Source organism: Pogoniulus pusillus, chromosome 22 (assembly GCF_015220805.1).
Source record: "Pogoniulus pusillus isolate bPogPus1 chromosome 22, bPogPus1.pri, whole genome shotgun sequence".
NCBI lineage: Eukaryota > Metazoa > Chordata > Aves > Piciformes > Lybiidae > Pogoniulus > Pogoniulus pusillus.
Window position 1 is genome coordinate 16,122,594 of NC_087285.1, and position 24,399 is coordinate 16,146,992.

At 40.2% G+C, this 24,399-nt stretch overlaps 1 protein-coding gene across 9 annotated transcripts in view; it reads left to right on the forward strand.

The window, feature by feature from the left end:
- The window catches only part of EBF1 (EBF transcription factor 1), a 289,221-nt gene that overhangs the window by 255,950 nt on the left and 8,872 nt on the right, over positions 1 to 24,399 (forward strand). For all 9 annotated transcript variants that reach the window (XM_064161950.1, XM_064161954.1, XM_064161951.1 and 6 more), the window contains exons 11-14: positions 1,286 to 1,374; positions 21,220 to 21,285; positions 21,875 to 22,052; positions 23,585 to 23,764. In XM_064161950.1, coding sequence (XP_064018020.1) covers positions 1,286 to 1,374; positions 21,220 to 21,285; positions 21,875 to 22,052; positions 23,585 to 23,764 — 513 coding nt within the window. The remainder of the gene's footprint in view (positions 1 to 1,285; positions 1,375 to 21,219; positions 21,286 to 21,874; positions 22,053 to 23,584; positions 23,765 to 24,399) is intronic.

Genomic DNA, 24,399 nt, shown 5'->3' on the forward strand with positions numbered 1-24,399 from the left:
TGGCAAATGTCTCTTGTGCAAAAAATATACATATATATTTATATATATTGCTAATTACAAGCTAAAACAGAAGAAGAACTTTCAAGTGACCCAAAAATGAAGAGAGAGAGGGAGAGAAAATCAGATTTCCTTCCCACCAAAACACCAGGCTGAAAAATATAAAAATCCACACTGGAAATGTTATTAAAATACACATTGGATTTTTTTTTTTTCCTAAATTCCATTTAACTAAACCAATTTTCAAACAAATTCCTGTGGAAAATGTCCCCATCTCTTTTGGCACAGGGGAGTCAAGATGCGCTGTTGTTCTGAGGTGCTCGAGAACGCTTGACTGTCGTCCCCATTCGGCAGAGCTCTTAGGACATTTTAAGCACATGTTGAAGTCTCACTAAGGTCTGAGTTTTCAAGTGATCATATGACTGGAAATACAGCTAGAAGGTCATTCAGAGCAGTCCCCTGTAATTATAGGCAATCATACAAAAAACATAATATGCTCAAATTTGCTTTGCTGAAAGCAAATGGGTTTAAGTATGTGCTTACAGATAAGCATGTGCTTAAAGGCTTGGCACAATTGGAGCTTTGATTAATGCAGCGTTTTCATGAAGATTAAAGTGTTCCACCGTTTCTCTCTTCCATTTTATTAAGCAAGGGCTGGGGAAAGATGAACTAAAACATAGGGTTTCTAATTTTTTTTTCTAATTCATTAAGTCTTTGGATCAGTTTGGTGCTGATTTGAGCTTCTGAAGTCAGTGTCAACAAGTGAAAAATTAAGCCTCTGCCAAGATGAAATGCCTGTAGCTCACAACAAAATTATATGTGATCATTGAACATGGAGCATATTAAATGCATAATATAATCTGGAACAAGAGAGAGTCCCGAACACAGTTATTTCTTTTGTCTTCCAATCACAAAGGACCTTCCTTGTAATATAGAAGCAGGAAAAAAAAAAAAAAGTCATGAAACATGGAGTGCAAAGTATTTACCAAATTTTATTGCAGATTCCTGAGAAAATAATTGTCCCCTATTTGGAAAATGTCTGCAACATCCCCAGATTTTCCAGCAACTTTGCTTTAGGAACTCAAGTGGGAAGGTTTTCATTGCTGCTTGAACCAAAACCTCAGAACAATATTTGAACCAAGACTTCATAGTCAGAGTGGATTTCAGTTGAAGGACATTTTGCCATTGTTCCTCCTTGGTCTTGCGGTGCGTTGCCAGTGGTTGCAGTGCAAGGGAGCCTGCTTGCTGTGCCTTTGTCACATCACGATGTTGTTTGTTGTTGTTTCAGCTCTGAACGAACCCACCATTGACTATGGTTTCCAAAGGTTACAGAAGGTTATCCCCCGGCACCCCGGTGACCCCGAACGCTTGCCAAAGGTCAGCATGAAGTTTATTGTTTTATTAAATATGGTAAAGCTGGTTACTGCATGGTTTTGTTCCAAAGTGCAGGACTCTGTAAATGGAATGTGCCTGGTTTGGTACCCAACCCAGATAAGTTGCAACAGAGGCATGGCCAGTAAAAAGCTCATTCAGCAACTTTCATCGCAGGCTGAGGAGACTTCTGTGACATTCTAAGTCACATCTCCTACCTTTCTTAAAGAGCAAGTCTTACCCTGTGTTCTAAAACATTTTTGGTTGATGTTTTGAAATGTAAGCAGCTTGTTCACATGACACTTACTTGTTTTAGGCTCACAGCAGTACTTGCATTAGAATTTTGAGAGTTTCACCATTGTTAAAAACAAGGTACTTGAATGTTCAGGGAATGTGCTTCCACTGCTGCTGCACCTTGTGTTGGTTTAGGATGATAATTAAAGCAATGCTTAAGTGATTTGATATTCATTCCCATCAAAATTAGTGGGGGATTTTTTGTTGATTTCTGTCAAGGAAAAGCTGAAGAGGAAACAGAATACTTCACATATTCTACTATTTATGTTTGGTACTGTGAAAAGGTTGTCTGAGTCTTCATTCTCATCTTTTCTTGCTAACTTGCCATACTGTACTTTCTCTGGTGAGAATTTGCAGTGAGTTTTGTGCTAGACTGGAGAAAAGAGGTGAAGTATTTGAAAACGTGTTGATCTTTGCTACAGGAACTCTGAGAATCAGCATGCATGGGCTGGGGTCACCTTATGTGACCAATTCTTTACCTACTCTGGCATTATGGCTGTTACTGAGTGAATTGAGGAGTCAAATAGGCCAATTGTATGTATGTGAAGAACACTGACTTTGACTTATGGAGAGGAAGATGTGAATGTGCAAACCTGAGACACAGAACAAATTGAGCTTTCATGTCTTAGTCCAGAACTCTCAAATAATGCACACCCCAGTATAGCCCTTGTGACTGGGTGAATCTTGTGACCTTTCTTCCAGAGCTTTCTGAGCTGTCAATAGGTTTGCATTAGGGACTCTTGTGGGCTTTGATTAGTTAATTTCTGAAGTGTTTTAAAGGTGAGGTGGCTTCATGAGCATCATAACTTATCTTGTTTAATTTCTTGACAGAAATATAATTCAGCATGGGATTTTTTGACAGGATTGTTAGGTCTTTTATTGTTTCCTCAGAAAGCTGTAGAGTGTAGTTTTGGGGTCGATGATATGTTGTCCTTCCCTCTTAGCACCAGAGAAACATGCTCTCCTGGAGAGTTACATTTCACATTGGCTCTGTTCACCTCCTACAAGCTGTCCCTTTCTCTGGCTTTTGGACAGATTTGCAGGAGGACACAGCTTTCATAGGTTGTTGAATTTCCCTCCAGAGGTGCAACCTTTTGCAAAGAAAGACAGCATCCTTCTGTAGGGGCTCTTTCATCTGTATTGTGCCTCTGCTGCCAAATGTGCAGATAGAGGAAAAATGTTCCTCAGAAAATAAGAGACCAGCCTTTACTATGCACTGGGAATTTGCAAGGCTCAAATGAAACACTGTGAAATTTCCCTCAACCCAGTGTCCCAGATTGCTAGTAGATGGCTGTAGCTCTCCTGTAAATCAAGAAATTCAAGTAAAACAAGGCCGAGCAATTCCAGTTTGGATTGTGCTGCTGGGGGTTGTAGTGCATCACCAACCTCCATAAGTATTGGGCTCCCTTTCTGCCACCTGTGGCACTGAGGGAGTCCCCAGTAATGCTCTTTATGTTGATATGGGAGTGCAGCCATCAGGCTGAGCACCATCCTCCTCTTTCCCATTTAGACTGAGACTGTTACCACCCCAATCATAGAAACATGATAGAATTATCATAGAATCAACCAGATTGGAAGAGACCTCCAAGATCATCCAGTCCAACCTAGCACCCAGCCCTAGCCAGTCAACCAGACCATGGCACTAAGTGCCTCATCCAGGCTTTTCTTCAACACCTCCAGGGATGGTGCCTCCACCACCTCCCTGGGCAGCCCATTCCAATGCCAATCACTCTCTCTGCCAACAACTTCCTCCTAACATCCAGCCTAGACCTCCCCCAGCACAACTTGAGACTGTGTCCCCTTGCTCTATTGCTGGTTGCCTGGGAGAAGAAACCAACCCCACCTGTCTACAACCTCCCTCCAGGTAGTTGTAGACAGCAATGAGGTCCCCCCTGAGCCTCTTCTTCTCCAGGCTCCAAATATTTAGTGTCATGAGACATAGAAACAGGCAGAAGAAAGCTCCACCATGCTCCCTATCCTAACACCAATATTGTATTTATGGATACAAACATGTATTTATGGATAGGGTATAAGAATGAGAGTTAGCACTGGGTCATATCTCCTCTCATATACCCTCTTAGATTAACATGTTTTTTTCTGACTAGCTTCTTCAAGCTGTTTTTTCAGATGTTGAAGTCAAGGGAAGCTGTAGTTGTGTATGGAGAGGTATGATGTGATGGCCTAAGAAAGAATTACTGCTTAAGGACTGAAAAAAAGGGTGAAGAAAGTAGTACCACTGAGTGAGGTCAGAGGGAAACAGGACAAAGAGGACCTTTTGTTTTTTTGTCTTTGGATAATTCCTTCTGTGGAGGCTTGAAGGTTGGACCTCAAGTTCACGACTCATTAATATGCCATGCACAGAGGCTGAATGCAGCAGGGGTTGGCACATGTCGACTTCTGTGTTTGAGGCACTGATGGTTGAATTCCCAGCATCGTGTGCTGGCTCCAGCATCATAATCAAGGACGCAGTGAGTCTCTGTGCTGGGCGAGCACTGCACAGCACTCTTCCCCATGTCATTAAACCAGGAAGGGCTTTGGCAGTATTCCACTACAGACAATTCTCAGTGGCTACTTAGAAGAGAGTTGGAAGCCATATGGCTTCCACAGTGGAACCGTGGGCAGAGAGGGCAAATGTATGAGAGAAGCAGACAGTGAGACGCACAGAGGAGAGCAGTGCTCAAAGCTTTCAATATCCTTTCCTCCGTTTTCCCCATTGTCTTGCCAGTGCATCATCACTTTCCAGTCATTAAAACACTTGTACCTATGCATTAAATAGATAAAACAAACCACATTTTGGTAACTGCTGTCAGAGTTTCTGGCCATTATTCAATTCAAACATTACTGATGAATTAGAGATCTTCCAAGAAACAGAAACAGTTGTAATTGTTGTGTTCATAAAGGCACGCAGTCCTTCTTGTTGGCCAACAAGAGCATTCTGCAGTGTAACTTAATCCTGCAGACAATTGTTGAGGACTTCAAGTGAGTGTTAGCACATGCTCTGCCCCTCAGAGATGAGGAGCCAGCAGCCGTATCTGTGTCAACAGGCATTTCTAAAGCCACTGGGGCTGTTTGAGAAGTTCTATCTCCACTAATTTAGAACTCTATTTTCAGAAGTGCTGGCTGTTCGTGCTTGGAGTAATTGTAGCTTTTTTAATGCCTCAGCTACCTGCTGTAAGTAGGCAAAGAAAAAAGGCAGATTCTGATTATTTTATTCTGTCTCCCAGTGCTTCAGTAGCCAAATTCCAGTGGAAAACATCCTCCCATAATTAAGAGAACAGAAGCACCTGGGAACTAGGGTCTTTGGTCTGCTAAACTGACAGGTGATAGAAGGAATCATAGGATCAAAAAGGTTGGAAGAGACCTCCAAGATCATCCAGTCCAATCTAGCACCCAGCCCTGTCCAATCAACTGGACCATGGCACTAAGTGCCTCATCCAGGCTTTTCTTGAACACCTCCAGGGATGGTGACTCCACCACCTCCTTGGGCAGCCCATTCCAATGACAAATCACTCTCTTTGGGAAGAACTTCCTCCTGACATGCAGCCTAGACCTTCCCAGGCACAACTTGAGACTCTCCTCCCTTGTTCTGTTGCTGGTTGCCTGGCAGGTGAGACCAAGCCTCACCTGGCTGCAGCCTCCTCTTCTGCAGTTGTAGACAGCAATGAGGTCCCCCCTGAGCCTCCTCTTCTGCAGGCTACACACCCCCAGCTCCCTCAGCCTCTCCTCATAGGACTTGTGTTCACGTGGAGATGTGTTTAAAGTAGAAATCCAGTAAATAGTTTCTGGAGAAAAAAGAGTGGGAGCTGTTGTTGGCTATGGGCTATGGAGCCAGCTACGAGCCAGAGTCCTGTTCCCTTCTTGTACAGAGCAAGCCAGAGAAAGCAGTCAGTGCAGGGCTGTGGCTAGCAGGTGTGTGTACATACACATGCACCAAAAGAAGAGACAAGCAGCACAGAGGTGGTGGGATTAGCACCCAAAGCTTGGAGTGAGATCAAGTACCAGGAGCGTGCTGGGCAGTATAGTCTTTCCTTTCTAATACGGACAGGAGACAGATCAGAGGAAACCAGCTCTCTGGGGAGAAGTGAAAAGAACTACCACGGTGCTAATGTCAAGAAGTTGTGTCGTTGTCCTGTTGGAGCAGTCTGTAAAAAGCCTGTGTTTGGAGCCAGGGAATAACCTGCATGCTTGTGTGCAGTTCCCCTGCCTCGAGAGTTTGCATACGTGCACAAAAGCACATGTGCTGCTGGTTCTTGCATACGTAACTGCAGTGAAGGGCTGCACTAAAGAGCTCAGATCCTAACAGCATACTGAGGCTGCTGAGGTTCATTCATGTCACAGTCCTACACGCCTTGAAATAAATCCCTGGCAGGTAGGCTGTGATTCTGTGATTTTGTTAAAACTCCACAGCTATAGCTGTAAAATAGTTTCAACTATGAGCTAGGTTTGAAACACATCCATCCTTAAATGATTTAATAACAATAATTCCTCTTTATATGCAATTTCCTAGAATTTATTTGCCATTTTCAGCACTCTTACAACCCATCACTTGTATTTAAATGAAGTACAAGACTGCTCACTCTGTGAAGAAAGTAATTGCATTGAGCCTCTCCAGGATCTGTCGTCCTCTCCCTCCCAGTCTGTTGCCTAACTGCTCTCTCTGGGAGACCCCTTATCCCTCCTGAAAGGGACCTTTACTTCTGGTTTCTCTTTATGTAGATAAAAGTGGAGCCTCCCTCTCTTTCTAGCACACAGGGGCCTCCCTGCTGAGCAGAGCACACAGGTAGCCAGGCTCCACCTTCCCTTCATCTCCTTTTCTCTGGTCAGTTATTAGACCCCCCCAAGACATATCCCACCTCCTCACCTAAGATGCTAATAGATGACTGGTGGTTAATAGGAACCAGTGGCTGCAAAAAGCAATTGTCTTTTCCAATAGGAAGTCTTACAGACAGACCTGCTCTTTACTCATCGTGCCATGGGTATTGTTTCTATTGCAAAGAAAGCTTGTCTCTGAATGTGGCCAGGTTGGCTCAGGGGTTAAAATAGCGATAAAGACAAGGTAGCTCAGGTTTGTTGCTTCAGACAGACCCAGAGTGGATCTCCATCTGCCAAGTCACGACACAGTATTTTAACCTGAGTTAGTTTTCAGACAGGAAGGAGGAGCATGTGAAGAGGAGCTACTGAAATTCATCTGTGTAGGGCATGAGGTGTGCTTGGGGGGTTCTACACTGTACTGTAACATTTGCAGGAATATGAGACCACAGTTAAGGTTGGTACTGAACCCTTACTGTTATCTTGTTTTCTGTTTCCTCACCAGTTGGTTGAGGGGCTTGCATGGATTTTCTTTGGGTTTTTTTCAGTTTGGTTTTCAATGTGTCCTGTTGAAAATGTTCAGGAAGAGACTTTCAAAGCTATCCAAAAGATGACCAAGTTGCCTGAGGCTACTATAAAAGTATTACCCTTACAAGGTGGTACACGTCAGGGGTGTGTATGGGGACTTGCAAGAATTCTGAAGTGAGAGAGAGCTGAGACAGAGCCACACTGCCTGCTGAAGGGCAGAGACATACACAAATGGCTGGCAAGAAGCCCTTTCCTTTCTGAAGGTCAACAGTGTGCATACACATTTCAGTGAGTTTTCTTTATAAGTGGGTCAGCATTTACTCAGCAAATGATTAGAGCAGATGGTGTAATTTAGAGTCTATGACAAAACTTTTAACAGATCAGGGCTAACACGATGACAAGGAGCTCTGTGCCATTCTCTGTTCCTCATTTCTGCTTTGCCCTGGGGTAAAAATCATGCCTGGGTTTGGATTTTCTAGTCTGCACATTCCATCTGAGCAACTTGAACCACTTGTTTGAACATCCTGTAAGAGGGATCCCCACATTTCTCTATCCCTCTTGTCTTAAAATACAGCAGTTAGCTGCAGGTGGCGGGAAGGTACCAGAGAGGTAAGCAGGGTCCCTCTGAGGAGCAGATCTGTTGAAGGAAAAAGGCACCGTTTGAAGAAAGTGACAAAGGCTGCATTTGTGTATTTTGCTCCGTGGAGCTGAAAATATCTGGTAAATTGATCCCGTGGGAGTAATAAATACACATTACTTTATCTTGTACTTCATGTCCTATACCCCTGAGCCTTGATAGAACAACACCACTTAATAGACTTAAAAAAAGAGTAATTACAGTCATTGGTTGTGTGATATTTCAGCCCTTCCAGCCCTGCCTGACCTTCTAATTTAGCTCACCGTGTCTAACTAATGCATTTATATTCATCTTTTATGAAGCATGTGTAGTACAAAATTGACTTTGCAGCCTTTAGCAAGCTGTCTTACCAGGTTTAGGGTCTGGGTAGGGCATATACTCTCTAGCATATGTACATTTACAGCAGAACCTTGTATGCATATGGTTCTGATCAGCTATTACTTTTTATACTTTTTGAAAGAAAGTGAAAAAAAATAATATTTATTCCATTTTATCCTCTCCTTCTCTTTTGGAAGCTTTTATTCATTGCAGCATTGTTTACAGCTAAACATGCAGGCAGGAAGATGCAAGCATTTTTAAAATGATTACCACTAATGTTTCTACTTGTCAGGAGTGCTTAAATTTCCCTGCACTTTGTCTAAAAACTTAGCACTTTTACCTTTTAAGAATTACAAATTTATAAGATCTTACCAAGCTGATTTACAAACACAGCTGACAGTTTATGATGAATGATGCTGCAAAATGCACAATATGTTTCTCTGTCATTTCTATGCATGTATATATTAAGAAGAAGATTAAGAGAGAGAAGCCCCTCTCTGAAAGCAACCCTTGAGTTAGAGAGCACATGCACAAATCTCTCTCCTGTGTTTCCTCATAACTTCCTGCTCGCTTCACTCATCCAGTGGAGCACAATTGTTCTCTGTGCATTTTCTCCCACCATATGGTATCCTCATTACCATACACTAAGGGTCCATATGGGGAACTTGTGAAGTGAACTGTATTCATTTTAACTGCCAGATGAGCAGCCTTTTTGCTTTGCAAGCCTAGCTTAAGTCATCTGCTGTCTTTATGTTGTTATGGCAACACAGCACCAATAAAAAATTCTAATCTACTGTAAGTGTCTGGGATCACAGTATTTTAAATGCTTGCTGTAACTGTCCTCTAAGTGAAGCTGCTTGTTCTTTGAGCATGACAAAGGGTTATTGGCAACTCCAGCAGGTGGCAGTAAAGAAATTGTCCTTTTTTTCCCCCTAAACTTTTGTAGGTAAAAAAATAATAATTTTTAAAAATCACCATCTCTCCGACCTTAGAAAGTCACAGAATTACACAACATGGTCAGCCCTCTGCATTTCTGGTGCCGAGGTTGGAAGTACAAGTCATGCTTTTTAAGTCACGACTCAAATGCTTAAGGTAATCATGTATGGGACTGTGGTGGCAGCTCATGCACTTTGGTGACAGATCCAGGCTCAAGTACTATTTTGTCAGGTTTTTGAAGCCTCCATAGCCACACAGATAGTTCACTTTTGCAGCTGTTGTTTAGCTCTTCCAAACTCCTGAATCAAACACAAAGCTAATTAAGAATATCTTATAGTAATGGAAGTAGGCAGCAGCATCCTTAAATATAAATCATTTTCACCTCCGCAGGCCACATGATATGTTGCATCTCTGTCTCTCTGTCTGTATTGAAAGCGAATGTTTGTAGTCTCAGTTCATCAGTTCACATTAGCCTCATGCTGAATATTTAAACACAGAACAATTTGAACACACCATGAAGAGAGACAGTGGCTGCACTTTCACTTGGAACAGCAAGAGCTCATCTAATAATAATTTAGTAAATCAGCCATTTAGTGGCTCAGTTGTACACTGTATTGTGCCAAATAATGTTCAGTTCAACTGTGTGCTGGTGAAATTGAAATTCAGACACCAGGCACATGGCACTTTTTTTGCTCAATGGAGAGATGAAATGGAAAATCACCCTCCCAACAGACTCTGAATGTAGTGATTTATCAGAAATATAGCACAGTGACACTATAAACAGGATTTGGTTGTATGTGGTACAATCTATTCTAATTAGGCTTTTATTATCCTGGTTCCTTCTGCACAGATTATTTGGTAATTTGGGCTTTGCATTTACATCTTCAGTTTCTTTTATGTAAGGGTAGAGAGCAGAGCGTCGCAGTTACTGCGTAGTTACAGTCCTTGAAGGTTCAGTCCTGTGGGAAGTGTGGTGAGACCTTTATTGCCGTATTTTGAGTCCTGGCTCACAGGGAATGCCATGCCCTTAGGAGGAGTGGGGAAACGCAGCTGCTGCCTTTCTTCCCTGTGAAGCACCATGTATCTTCCTTCATAGCATGAAAGCAATATCAGATTCATTTCTTTTTCCTGTTTAATCAGGATTTGTATGGAGTAGTAATAGCTTATATTAGACTAACTAATACAGCTAGAAAAAGCCAGCAAGCTTTTGAGCCCCCAAGCCTTGCTTCCTGAGTGCTGACTGTGCCTTTTTTTTTTTTGCCTGTATCAGTGGGTCTCATAAAAGATATTACCTCACCCCCACAAAACTTGCCTTAGTTGTAACTATAGACCATTGTAACCTCAGTCAAGCAGCTACACTTTAAGACTTTCCCTGATGAAGATGGGGGAGAGAGAATATTTTCCTAGAAAGTGTGTTGTGAAGTTTAATTTATTCCCATTAAAGTGGTGCTTTGAGGTCTTTGAATGCAGGGCATTGCAGAAGTGTGAAGTAATGTCTATAATCTCACCTACAGTTTCCATTTCTAGCCTAGTTTTAGGTGTTATGCAGTGGTTTACACGGTGATGTAAAAGATGATTGCCGTGTATTTCTCACAACACAGTCCAACTGAGTAGCAGAAAAAAATCCTCCTAAGCATCATGATGCCATTTAGCAGAGAGTGCTAGGAGCAATAGGATGCCAGTTGCCATAATTCTTATAAGACATACAGAACTTCACAATCTGTACTCATCTGCTGACACTTGAAAACTCAAGCGTTTTGGTAAAATGAATCAAGCAGTAATGTTTCTTTTATGAGATCTCCTCACGGGAAGGGAAGGTTTGGCACCATTTGGAGATCAGGCTCAGTGATCCATCATGGCAAAGTCAGCTGTCCTGGTGTGCCTCATAGGTCACTCGATCGAACCCGCAGCTCTTACAACTATATCATTGCTTATGGAATGGTAACTGAGGCACCACGCTTAAAAATTACCTGGTCTAATGGGCAGTGAACAATTTGCACTCAATACAATTATAAGCCAAATCATTCATTTCATAACACTTGGACTAATTTATTTGTTGACCTTTTAATATCCATAGCTCTTCAGTAGTATTAACTGCAACTCAGAGAAAATCTCTTGTTCATTTCACTTTCATTGATTTTTTTGTTCCATTGAGGCAATAACAGTTGTTTGAGTACAACCTTTTCTTTCTGTTGTAAAAGTCAATCATGTAACTTATGTTGGTATAACTCAACTGGACCGAAATCTCCTCGAAGTACAATAGCAGACAATCTCATGCCACTTGTATAAACATGGATATGCATTTTGGATTAGTTTTAAGGAATGTTTTGGAGTACATTTGTGACTGTAGGTGACAAATTATATGCTTGCTGAGAGAAGAATGAAAACAAAGCACAGAAGCATTAAAGCAGTGGGTTTTGTTCATATATTGTGAGGGGTATAAGATACAGAGATTCTGGAATCTGTAAAGTTTGTTCTTTGGGATGACCTGAGTGTCTTGACTGATCACACTATATTCATCATTTCATCTTGATGTGGCATCTTATCTCTGGAAGTCGTAACATTTCACAGACTGGAAGTGCTTAACTTTTCCAGGTGGGAACCTCTGACAATCACAATGGGGGTATTTTAATAAATAGGAAAGAAATTATATTAATATTTTGATAGTTTGGATTTTCTTCCCCCCCCCCCCCCAGCTTTAAACTAGTATGAGAGCAAAAGGTTTTGATGATCAAAAAAGTTACTGAAATATTGATGTATTTTGAAACAGCAGTGGTGAGTTCTGAAGCACCTCCATAAGTATGTGTTGGTGTAGTGACAATGGCAATCTTTTCACTCACCACTGAAAAAGGAGCCCTAGATTGTGTAAAATGAGATGCCTGCTTTTACAGGGGTGGAGGTACACAGAGAAAGATATCATCTTACCTGTGTTAAATGTTGGATAAAGTTCTTGAGTACATGATTATTCAACATTCAGACTGGCTGTAAGGAGGAAGTTCTTCACCATGAGAGTGGTGAGAGCCTGGAATGGGTTGCCCAGGGGAGCAGGTTGAGGACCCATCCCCAGAGGTGCTTTAGGCCAGGCTGGATGAGGCTGTGGCCAGCCTGATCTAAGGTAGGGTGTCCCTGCCTATGGCAGGAGGGTTGGAACTAGATGATCCTTGTGGTGGCTTCCAAGCCTGACTGATTCTATGATTCTGTGATTTATACTTGCTTTCAAAATTTCAGCTGATTATTTTCAGGCTAAATGAAAAGTAATGGTATCAGGAACAAAATATCTTTTCTTTCAGAGAAGAAAGTCAAAATTTTTTTTGAGCATATGCCAGGAAGCACTTCATTGAAAGAGTCTTTTCAAGCCAAAGCCTCTTTGTGCAATAAAATACTCTAAGTCCTTTGAACACGTAGTTATAAAATACAGTTGTTACACATTTGGCATTTTATACTTCCCTGGAAATTACCACTTGGTATCTACACCTAATCTGTGTTCTGTCTTCTCATTTCAATTTGGTCTGAAGTGGTCCTTTGTTGTAATGAAAATGCCCCTTACAAGAGACTTATTTTAATTATACTGATGATAAAATGTTAAGTGAAAGTAGTCATTTGTAGGGGTTATGACTGAGCAGTGTTTCTACTATAATACTAAAACTTACCAACATTATCCCAGTCTGTATTTCAATGTTTTTATGCACTCACTCTCCACAGAACATAGTGGAATATTACTGTGGGCCAGAATTTCAATGTGTCTTATTTTTCAGTTCTTTTCCTGCTGTTAAAAGTAACCTGAACTCCAAATTTAACTACTAATTCTTTCTACCCAAAGTAAACAGCCCAGAAATGTGATCATTTCATCTAGGGGGAGGTGTCCTTGTCCATGGAGGGGTGGTTAGAACTAGGTGATCTTCAAGTTCCCTTCCAACCCAAACCATTCTATATGTTTGATTGTTGGGGGTTGGGGAGTTGCTTTTCCCCCTTCATTAAAAGAAAATCTGGGTGGCTTTTTAATTGCATATAGATGAAAAACTTGGTTTTGTGTTTGGTTTGGTTTAATAAGAGTAAATGCATTAATAAAAACCAAGTCTGAAAATGAAACAGGCACAACCTGTAGGTACAGTTTGCACCTTAATTGCTAGACAGCTCTGCCCATTTAACAGAGCAGACATTCTTGCTTTGCAATACCAAACATAATTCTGTATCTCTATAGATTTAAATGCAGTCAAGTGAGTTGTGTCACACAATGCATTCTAGATTTCACCCAGTGGGATAACAATTTAAAAGTGATGCAACTTGACTTGTGTTTGCAAAGTCTTTGTGTATACAAGTGATAAAAAAAATAGATACCAACCTGTTCATTTGCCAAGTAAAATAGTTTCCACTCCTCCAAATGCATCATTTGGTATCTACACTGTGTCACACCCAAACTCACAAGTGGCATTCAATCTTTTTAATTTAATCCCCACTATTCCAGGGAATTTTTCTTATGGGCACTGTAGTAGGATCTGCAGAACAAAGCTTCCAAAGCAGCCTGTGCAGGATCATTGAACAATGGTCTCAGAATTCAGTTCACTTTTCTGAATTCTTTTTAAGCTTACTCAGGTACAGACCCTTCAAATAATTCAAAACATTCTTCTTCCATAAGGGGACTTTGACAATTTTCCAAAAATATATAGGTATAAAATAGTCAGGAGAAGACTTTGAGTCTTCTCTTGAGTTATTACTTTCTTTCTTTCTTTCTTTCTTTCTTTCTCTGTTTTTTTTTTTCTTCTTTGTGACTCTCAGATGCAGCTGCTTTCAAAAAAAAAAATAGGATTGTTAATACTGTGAAGAGCAGAGGAAGAACTATCAGGAAATCTTACGTATGCAAACCCAACCTCCCCCCAAACCTAAAAGCTCATTAATCTCAGTAATGAACATCTGCTTCAAAGTACTGTAGATGCTGGTACAAATAATTTGGGGGACATTTTCAAAAAGGAATGCCTAAGGCACCTATCTGAGATAGCTTTGTACATGTCTCTGAGTATTTTGCTCAGGGTCTGAATGTTGCTGTGGCACACACGCTAAATGTAGAGTGCAAAATACGCTTTTAGGGCATGGTAGCAAGTCTCTGAGGTCAGACAAAGAGGATCTAATGTCATCATTGTTTGTTTGTATGTTCATGAATAAATTGGGAAGTATCTTTTTGTTGTCTGGATGGATGGGAGTAGCATGAGTCACTGTAAACTGGTGGGAAGGAGGAGTTGCTGTAAAGGAAGCTGGTGAAGAATTTGTTTTGTTAGCCACTGAATTGAGTTTATGTGGACTTATCCGTTCATCTAGTTTGTATCTCTTTTATTTTGTCTTCTAATGATTCACTGGATTTGACAAACTGATCTTGGTATGAAAGACGAGACTGCATAGCTAAGGCAAAGTACATGCTGAAGAACTGGGTTTTGCATGTTGGTTAAATACTGCAGCCTTTTGTACTACATGAAGAATGTATTTCCTTTTGTGATCTCACAATGTTTGATACTGAGGCAATCTGTCCTTAGATCCTCACAGTGTGAGCTCACAAGATAACCTATGGGAAATGCTGTGGAAGATACCGGAGAATTACCATAGCATCAATTTCTTAATGACACTGTCAGTGAGTCCCCGAGATGACTGACATCTATCAGATGCCAATTGATCTGTTGTAGGATGTGGGCAGATACAACAGTACAATGTAGCTATATATAGCAGCCCTGTACTGTGTACATGGAGAGTAGATTTGGCTCAGGAGATAAAATTTGACAACTCAAAGGGATTCCTGCAGGGAGCTATAAATGCCTTCAGCTTGTAAATTTGTGGGTCTTGGGCAAAACACACTACAAACATACACAGAAGAATCAAAGTTCTGCAGCTACCTGAGGGATGGGAGTCATGTAATCACCGTAGGATAAAGTCCTTAAGAGAGGGGTGACATAGGCACTGACAGAGTTGAGTTTAATCCTGCACATCTGCTCTCACATACCCACTCTTCTACCTTTGACCTAGAGACCCAACATTAGCAGAGAACTCCAGAACTTTTAGCAACAAACCCATCCAAATTACTTGCCAGATGCTTCAGTTAATGATAGCATGGTGGCAGCATCCAGGCTCTCAAACGTCAGTGTATTCAAAGAGTTATTCCAAAGCAACTGTATTAATGCTAGTTTATTCAATGCTCCTCCTAGATGAAGTACGTATCTGTGCTAGGTACTAATTCTATTGCCAGAAGTAAATGCCCATCATTTATGGAAACGAAGACTAGCAGCATGAGAGGTGTGGATGAAAAAAAGGAGGCTGATACCTCGTAGTATCTAAGTACACCATACTAACAGGAGGATAACAGGGGTAAGGTGGGAGACTCGCAAGGACAGACCTGCATGTGGTCATCATAAATTAGTTCCTTTTTTTTTTGCCAGTAGTATTTCAAATGGAGACCATTCATGCAGGGCGTTTTATTTCCCCCCACTGCTGCGCATTTAGCACCTTTGTGGTTAAGAGGTGTTTTAATCATCGATTCTCACTGCTTATGGCTAGGTGCCTGCTCGCGTTTGCGCTTCAGTGTTTGTTCTTTCTGCCGCCTCATATAGACTTCCTATATTTTATTTATGAGGTTGGCTCATTGCGGAGCAGGTGGTAAGGTCACGCATGACTGTTTTTAGTGCTGTAGATTTAGGCTGTGATTTTCAGTTTGGGTGGAGGCTGATGAGACTACAACGACTTGGAAAAACTAAGGTTCTAGCTCCTGCTGGAGACTTATTTTCTGGAAATTGCTACTGAAATTCAGCGCCAGGGGTTCAGTGCATTTCTATTCTATAGGCAGTGGTAAGCAGAAGCTTTTGTTTTGTTGGGTTTTTTTTACCCCTCAAGCGAGGTATGCTGTCTTTCTCTCTCATTTTCTCTTCCTGTTTTTCTTATATCTATATGGTGTTTACTTCTTCAGTGTGATTCAATTATAATACATGGAAACAACTCAGTTGTTTGTTTGCTAGAGAAGTTTTCACCTTTCCGTGAGTACAAACATCTTGGTGAAATGGCCTTGTTATTTTGCACTTCCCATTAGGCTGGCATAGTTCCCTCAGTTTTACAGTAAATGGAAGATTTTTACATTTTGAATGGCTTTTATGAGTCTTTATAAAACTATAATTGCTGGAAATAATACAATAATACAGTGCTCAGTGTAGATGCGGAGAGATGGGAGATTCTGGATGGGCTGAAATTCTCGTACACCAAGCTAGATGGGTGGTGTACAGCCAGCTCAATGGATGGGATTTTAGATCAATGAATGCCTTATAAATGACACCCTGTCATAATGTTGGTTTTGCCTTTACACTCAAAAAAGTTGCTCACAGGTTTCTCTTTGTCTTTTAAGATACAATGCATGCACAGATGTTTAGGATAAGTTTGGAACTTGGTTCTAACGTGCGTCCTTAACTAGCACATTTATAGTTCCCCTTGCTGAAAAACAAAAGATAAGTTTGAACACAAATTATTGTAGTTTGGACTTGAAATCTCATAACATGACCTTTCCAAGGTGACAAAGGCATCTGGAGTCTTATGTTCAGCATTTTGACTCTGAATAAGAGGTTTTTTCTTGCAAGTAGCCACAAGAGTAGGAAGTTAGAAGGCAGAGCCAGGAGGTCAGACATAAGAGTCAAGGAAGTATGAATGACATCATCATCCCTAAGTACCCTCTGAGAAGATGAATGAGCTCTCTCTTGTATTACAATGCTAAAGAGCATTAGAAGGTGATATGATATCTAGACAACACATAAGATAAATGCCTCAGAGTATGCTAGAACAGCTTCCCCTCACACCCTCCCCAAGTACATAAATCCTTTGGTGGTCTCAATAATACAATATGTGGCTAATGACTATTATGTACTGTGGTCAGCTTTGTCTTGGCAAAATTCATTTAGATTTAACAAGTACCTTGAACATTATCTAATTTAGTTACCTAAGCTGAATAACTCAGTGTAGCTCCAGATACCTTTTATCTGGCTAGATTCACAGCCCTTTTGGGACACAGAGTGGATTTTTTTTTTCTAGTTGCTGAATAGAAAGTAATCAGATGTCAAGAGAAGAAATATGCCATCTTTCTTAAAGCTGGTACACAATGTGTTTATCATGATAAAACTTGACACGAAATCTTTTTGTCATGATAAAACTCGAAATGCAAGTTTTGTGTCCCTAATGAATTTTTTTCTGGAGGGAATGCAAGCCACAAGGGAAACAAGCAAAGCTGCTGTAATGTTGGTTCAGGGAAGTGGATTCAGTCTGAATCTCAGTCTTTGTGCTTCAAAAGCACAATCATTCCAGTATGATTTAAATAGTCTTTCTTACAGTAATTTTGCAACATGCAAAGTTGCAGCACATCTCACTACCTAGCCTCCTCTTTTGCTTATGTAAACACTCCTTAGTGTTTGCAGGAGGAAAATGTTGTTGAAGTATCTACTTGCATTCCCATAACAAGAAGAAGAAGTAAAAATCCCTCAGCAGGAATCAGCTTCAGTTTGGAAAAAAGGTGGATTTGTGGTGTATAGATGCATGGAGGGCAGAGTTCTGATGGAAATCACTGAAGTATTCTTTCCTCTTTTCAATATTTGCTAAGTTGTTATTTTAATAGGAATAATAACATGCTCATTTTAAATAAAATGCAAGACAGAAGACCTTCACTCTAGCTCTAAATGCTGCAAAGTCTTTTCATGAGAAAGCAAAAGCTGTCAGACTTTTAGCATTAATAAAGAGTGGATCTTTCTTGACAAATGCCCCCATAAATTAGATATTACCTTTAGTCAAATTCTGTCTCTCTCAGGAAATATTTCCACTTGCATATTCAGTTGGAAGGACCTTACATGATGCCCACTTACTGCTAGGCTTCTGAGATGAAAGCAAAGAAAAAATTCTGTGAACAAAAGAATATCTGGAAAAACAGACCTTGAGCTTATGCAGAGATTCTTTTCATAGGATGTGAATTTCACTCGCTCTTGGACATGTCTGTCTGCTGCTCTGTCCACCTGTCTGTCTGTTTATCTATCACCGTTGCAGTGGCAATGTGCAGTATCAATTGGATTTTAAAAGATGTAGATCTTTTCTATTAGCTGTCCTCTTTTATAATACCTTTTACAAATTTAATCAATGCTTTTTAATGTACTATATAGTTTAAGTGCAATATACAATAAATATTAGAGCTTCATCTTAAACATGCTCTAGCCTTTAAATTGTTAAAACTGCAGTGCCCTTTCAATCTACTTACATAATGTCATAAAATATACATTTCAAGGTAAATGAAGTCAGCTACTTCAATTTAGTCCCTCAAACTGGTAGTAAATGAGAGGTTAACACTATGGTGCCAAACCCATTATTGAGTAAATTTAGCACCTTGGACAGCTCTGTAAAATCTTTATTGCTTTCCTGACCTGCTCGTCATGTTCTGTCTATGTGTTCAGTGGCTCTCAGCTCTGATTGAAAGGCAATATATTAGATCCCGAACACAAACATGCTCGGGGGCTGCTTCACTGTGAGCGTAATGACATGGAGGTGAGAACAATTTTCTGGTCACCGCAATCCAAGCACCTTGCAAGGTCTGTTGCTCTAACTTATAGAGGACTTTGGGGGCTCCTTTGTATGTGGAGTTGTAACAGTAGCTTCAGTAATTTAAGCAGAGCCACAAAGGGTGTCAGATGCATTGAGAAAAATACCTTGAGCGTGGCTGTGGCAGCAATTTTTTTGTGGTTTTAAAGCTGGTTCATGAATGTAAGAAGTACCCTCAGCTCTGGAACAGAAGATACCACTAATTGACACAGGAGTTTTTGTGTAGCATCTACTTTGTATGATCTGAAAACATCATAAACAAGAGAGGCATTTATTGTGTGAAAATACTGCCAGGGAAAAAATATGAAACTCAGATTTCACAGACTCTTAAAATGTTGGGGGGAAAAAAGAATATAACCATTAGCTAGCTAGAAAAATGGAATGCTACTTGTCAGGCATTTTTTCAATAAATCATCATCACAATTAGTTTATTTGCATTCAATATTGTATGGCATCAAAGAACTTTCAGTGTTTAAGAATTGGATTATATTGGGTATTAAGTTCAGCGGCTGCAAGATTCTGTGCAATTACCTCATATTTTTAGCATGGTCTTCAATCTCCTTTCAGATGCATTCTAAGGTTTTTTAGCTCAGCATTACATAAATAACTATGATTAGTCAGGTAGAGCAGAAATGACTATTGAAACTTTCTCTTTTCTTAGTAATTTGGCATAATGACAGCTTAGGTTAACAACATTCCAAAGCAGTTTGTGAGCTCTCTATCACATTCTAATTCTCTATCAGTGAAATATATAGAGCAAACAATTTTTACTGAAGTGAAATGAATCGTAGTTTGTAAAGTCAAACACCTGTGCAGTAATTTTCCACCTAAAATCGTGGCTTGAAAAAAGATAACATTTTTTTTAGTAGCATCTCTGTTCTTTGCTAGTTTGTGTCTTCCCTATGAGGCAAAAAAAGGGCAACTCAGTGTTCTGATAATTCTGTAGAGCAGAAAGGATTGAATGTACCTGAATGTTGATTTTTAGTCTGTCTGCTAACTGTTGTGGCCAAGCTACATTTAAAAAGCCACAAAACAACAACCACAACAAAAAGAAAGGAAAAGGAAGGGAGAAAGAAAGGAAGGAAGGAAGAAAGAAAGAAAGAAAAACAGAAAGAAGCAAACAAATGAAAAACCAACCAGAAAATGGCTGTAGCAACTTAACTCCTCAAAATCTTTTTCAATTGTAGTGATGTAAAATCCATCAATTATAGACTGCATTTCAGTTCATATGTGGAAAATAATTTAAATGTGTGTTCTGAGAGAGGGGTGTGTGCAACAGAAGGCAAGCTAAATGTTTACTGGGAGTACAAAACTCCTCCATCTCATTTTTGAATTTAGGACATTATATATGTCATAAGTAGTTACTGCAGTATGACAACTATTTTATCTTATATTATAGAGAATTTAAAATTGAAAAAAAAATGCTAATATGCATCTAAAAGCTTGTCATTTGAGGAGTTGTTCAAGGATTTTTGAAGAGGTTATGGTGACAGCAAAATGAATGCAATTATATCTCTATTTTCTGATCAGAGTCTGCAGTATACGAAAATTGAGCATTACTGTTTCTTTTTGGTATAAAATATGGCTATTGTGTAAAATATTTTAAGTTTAAAAGTTTAACTTTGTAGCAAACTGTAAAATCCTTGGTATTGGTACTATTTTTGTAAACTAGCTGCAGAATAATACCATGGTGAGTGGCATTGTGGTAGTGTATTAGAGGAGTGTTTAGCTGGGAATTACAAAAATATGTTTTGCTCAAAGGGCAGGCTCAGCTGGTTGGGGTTTTTTTGGTTATTATTTTTCACCAGGCAATTGGGAATCTGCTAGATGCTTTGAAAGAAAAAGGTGGGGGGGAAACCTCCTGAGTTAATTCTACAGTGCTTCTTTACATTTTTCTATCAGGATTGTTCGGAGAGATCTTTCAAATGCAAGAACTCAGAATATCCTGTTACTACTTGAATGCCAGTTTGAAATACTCCAAGAAATACTGAGCACAAAAAGCAAATGGGAAAATGAAGTGTGGGGGGGAGGGGGGCAGAAATTGCTCCAAATGAAAAAAAATATATCTTGGAGTGTTTTAAATTCTTCCATCCATGCAGGGAGTTTTCCCAGGAAACACTGCACCAGACAGGGCCATTCTCTCATGCCGCATATGTTTTCCTCTTGTGCATCATTTTGTGTACATGGATCCTACCCTGACCCAACATGTGGGGGATACAAACCAACAAAGTTGAAAGGTTGCATTACCAGTAGCATAGCACTGATTGGATCTCTTTTGGCTGTGGCCTGCTGGGTAAGGTCACCATTCCTGCAGTGTGCAATTAAGAATAAAATAAACACATCGAAGGGATTCATAACATGCTCTGAATGACATTGATTGCAGTAATCTAGTAAATGACCTCAGGATTGTACTCTGCAGTAAACCGATGAGTGGTTTATAGTGCAGATGGTAGAGACAATTGAGTGATGTATTTTATTTTGCAGCACCAATGATTCTCACCTTTTGACTTGATTAAGCGTGTGTGTGAATAGGATGAACCAGTGATTTAACACCATGCAGTGGTTGCTGAGGGTTGTTACAATTAAAGTGTACCTGGTGGAAGGAGAAAGAAAAATCAAAATACAAAACACAGTACAACTCATAGAAGAGTATAAAAGGTTCTAATATTTGTTTCCCCCACTCCCCCAAGGAGTTTATTGAACTCAGAGGAATGCATCTGTTTTTATATTGACAGGAAGTAATACTGAAGAGGGCTGCTGATTTAGTAGAAGCACTCTATGGTATGCCACATAATAACCAGGTAAATGCATTCTACTTCAGCAATTCTAAACCATGGCTATTTCTTAGATGTATAGATAAAATCAGGGGCTAAAGGTATATGATACTGCAGTGTGAGACAAGAATAAATATAGAGGGCAATGCCATAGCTGGAATGGGGCTTAGTTTGCTGGTTTTCTCTTTTAAAGGATATGAATTTAGTGCTTGTAAAAGCAACGTGTTATTAACCCTGGAGACGTTTGCCCACTTTCAACAGCTACTATATAATATGGGCAATGATATGTATTATGGCTTGCCACCAGTGGTTTTTCAGTCTTACCTTAAAGATGGCATTAAGCTGGAGCAGATCTAGGCTCCAGCCCCATTCTGCCAGTTGGTTTTGTTATACAGGACATGGACCCAGGGACTGAAACTTCCAGCTCTCTTACCACAGATGTCAGATCAGAAAGGCAGCAGATCTTAGAATCATTACCTGTCAGCCAACTGGTTTAGAGAGAAAAGCGTCTGGGTTTTGACTTTGGACAGGGAAATGTTTCATTTTAGTGTGTAAGAAAAGGTTTGTCAGAGTCACATTGGTAACTCCTATTAATTTTCTCCTTCTTATCCTCTAGGAAATAATCCTGAAAAGAGCAGCAGACATTGCAGAAGCACTCTACAGCGTCCCCCGCAATCACAACCAGCTCCCCACCCTTGCTAACACGTCAGTCCATGCAGGAATGATGGGAGTGAATTCCTTTAGTGGTCAACTAGCTGTCAATGTTTCTGAAGCCTCACAAGCCACCAATCAGGGTCAGGAGAAGACTCATCTTCCTCTTTCTATGAACCTTTTCTGATAAAAGTCAGGGAAGCATGCAGAGCAGTGAAGGAGTGGTGAGAGCTGATGGCTAGGAGCACGACTAAACAGATACCATCCCCACATGCATGCACAACCTCTGAATGGCACAGTACTGGCATGAGACGAAGCTTTCTTTAGGACCATTTACTCAACCTGGGGAAAGCACTTTTGCGTATACCTAAACAGCTTTTCCTTCTGCTCAGAATAACTCATGCAGTTGTGTTTAAATCCCACTACTTTGAAAGGCTCTCTATTGGCTTCAGCATGTACTTTACATTAAGTGCTTGCTTATATATTTTCCTGAGTATGGATGATCTCTCAGTCTGGACTTAGACGATTCATTTCTTTGTAACACAAAAGTAGCCTTTGAACATTTGTCTGTTCAGTTGGGTTTTGCAAGAGGGATAATGCTGGCTCTTTTTTATTGTTTTGTTTTAATTTGAGATTTTCCTAAGCTTTGAAACAAGCAAAACTAGAAATAGTTACAAAGGCATTTTTCAGAGCTGCTCTGATTTGTAAAATAAAGTGGATTTCACCTTGCATCAAACCAACACGAGAAAATAAAAAGGGAGGAATGGTTTTGTAAAACCCTTTTGCATTTCCCCCTCTCCTTTGCTGAGCTCTATATATTATCCAACTTCACAAAAAAAAAAAAAAAAAGACTTTAATGAGAAAGTATCACAATGAGGCTATTTTCCAGAAACACAGGCAAAATTATTTTTCATTACACTAAAAAAAAATATTTTTAGATGTATTTTACTGTGCAGTTGAGAGAGAATTTGGCATTTTTTCCTTCTAAGAGTGCAGATGCATTTTGTATTTCTGTGCTCCCAGATAGAAACAAATCTTCCCTTTTGGATATTTAGATATGAGTTCCCCTAAACATAATTTCAAGAATTAGGTAGATATTCAAATTCTGACCTGGTGCCAGATTTTATAGCCATTTTCTATGAATGTAATGATCAGACCTGGATAAAAAAAAACGAAGGGTATCCCAACTGCTATGAGAAATACACCCTTCATTTTCTGAAGTGTGCAGTGACCATATAATTTGAGATGGTTAAATGAGAGTGACATCAGAAGAGCAGTACAAAACCCACATGATTTTAACATACCTCAAGTCAGTATGTATGCCTCACTTTGAAAATGTAGGTCATGTTTACTCCATTTTCTACAAACAGCCCTTTTAGAGAGTGCTCCTATAACACTCAATGGCAATCTTTGCTTGAGGGCATGGGTTTCCTGAGGAGCTGTGTAGCCTCCCTCCTCCAACTTCGTGCTCCCTTCAGTTATGACCTAGGCAATGAGAGTTCACAACTTGTGTTACTTGGAGGTTGTGGTGGTCAGTGCTGTCCCTTCCTGTGCACACCATGGCTGGACTAGGCTGCTGGCATGGTAGCTCAGAGTTCATTGTTTGTAGCTGTTTGTGTAAGAGTCTGTTCCTGGGCTAATACCAATTCCTAAATGTGTTGCCTCCTCACAAAAGGTTTTACGCGCAACTCGAGCAGCGTGTCACCTCACGGCTATGTGCCAAGCACCACCCCTCAGCAGACAAGCTATAACTCTGTCACAACAAGCATGAATGGCTATGGGAACGCTGGAATGTCAAATTTGGGCGGTTCTCCGACCTTCCTGAATGGATCTGCTGCCAATTCTCCCTATGCCAGTGAGTATTATGTGGCTTTTCCCTGTTTTGCACCTTTTCAGGAGAAGGAGGTGGTGATTTTCTGTGATACTCAATATTTAGTTTCTATTTTGAGCACTTGAAACACAGGTTTGCTCTTTTCTCTCCAAGACATTGGCCTTTGAGGCACTTTGAAGATGTCAGTGTTGCCAGCAGTGACCTTCTCTGTTTCATTATTATGATTATTGTTGTTATTATTATAGGAGCTTAAAAAGGATAATGTTTCTCATGACTTGCACTTGGGCTGGTGTTTTCATAACTTACCTTATATATCTGTCCATGAGAAACGCTGTCCTCAGCATCGCTAGAGAAGGATGCCATAACTGACTTTGCGATTGTTGGAGTGGATAACAGGTGGTGGACAGTACATTTCTGTTGTTGTTGTTGCAGTGGGTCTAAAAGGAAGCTAAGGATATTTCCTGCAGGAAAAAGAATATTCTTTTTCCAGCTGTAAGATAGGACTCAACGTGGCATAAAGGAATCCACTGACATCTGTAGAAAGCTGCTAGCAGAATCGGGCCAGAAGGACTTATCACATAAATGGGTTTATTGGCTGAGACCCTAACATGGACAGGACAAACAGACAACTTAAAAACCAAGGTTTATGCAACAAATCT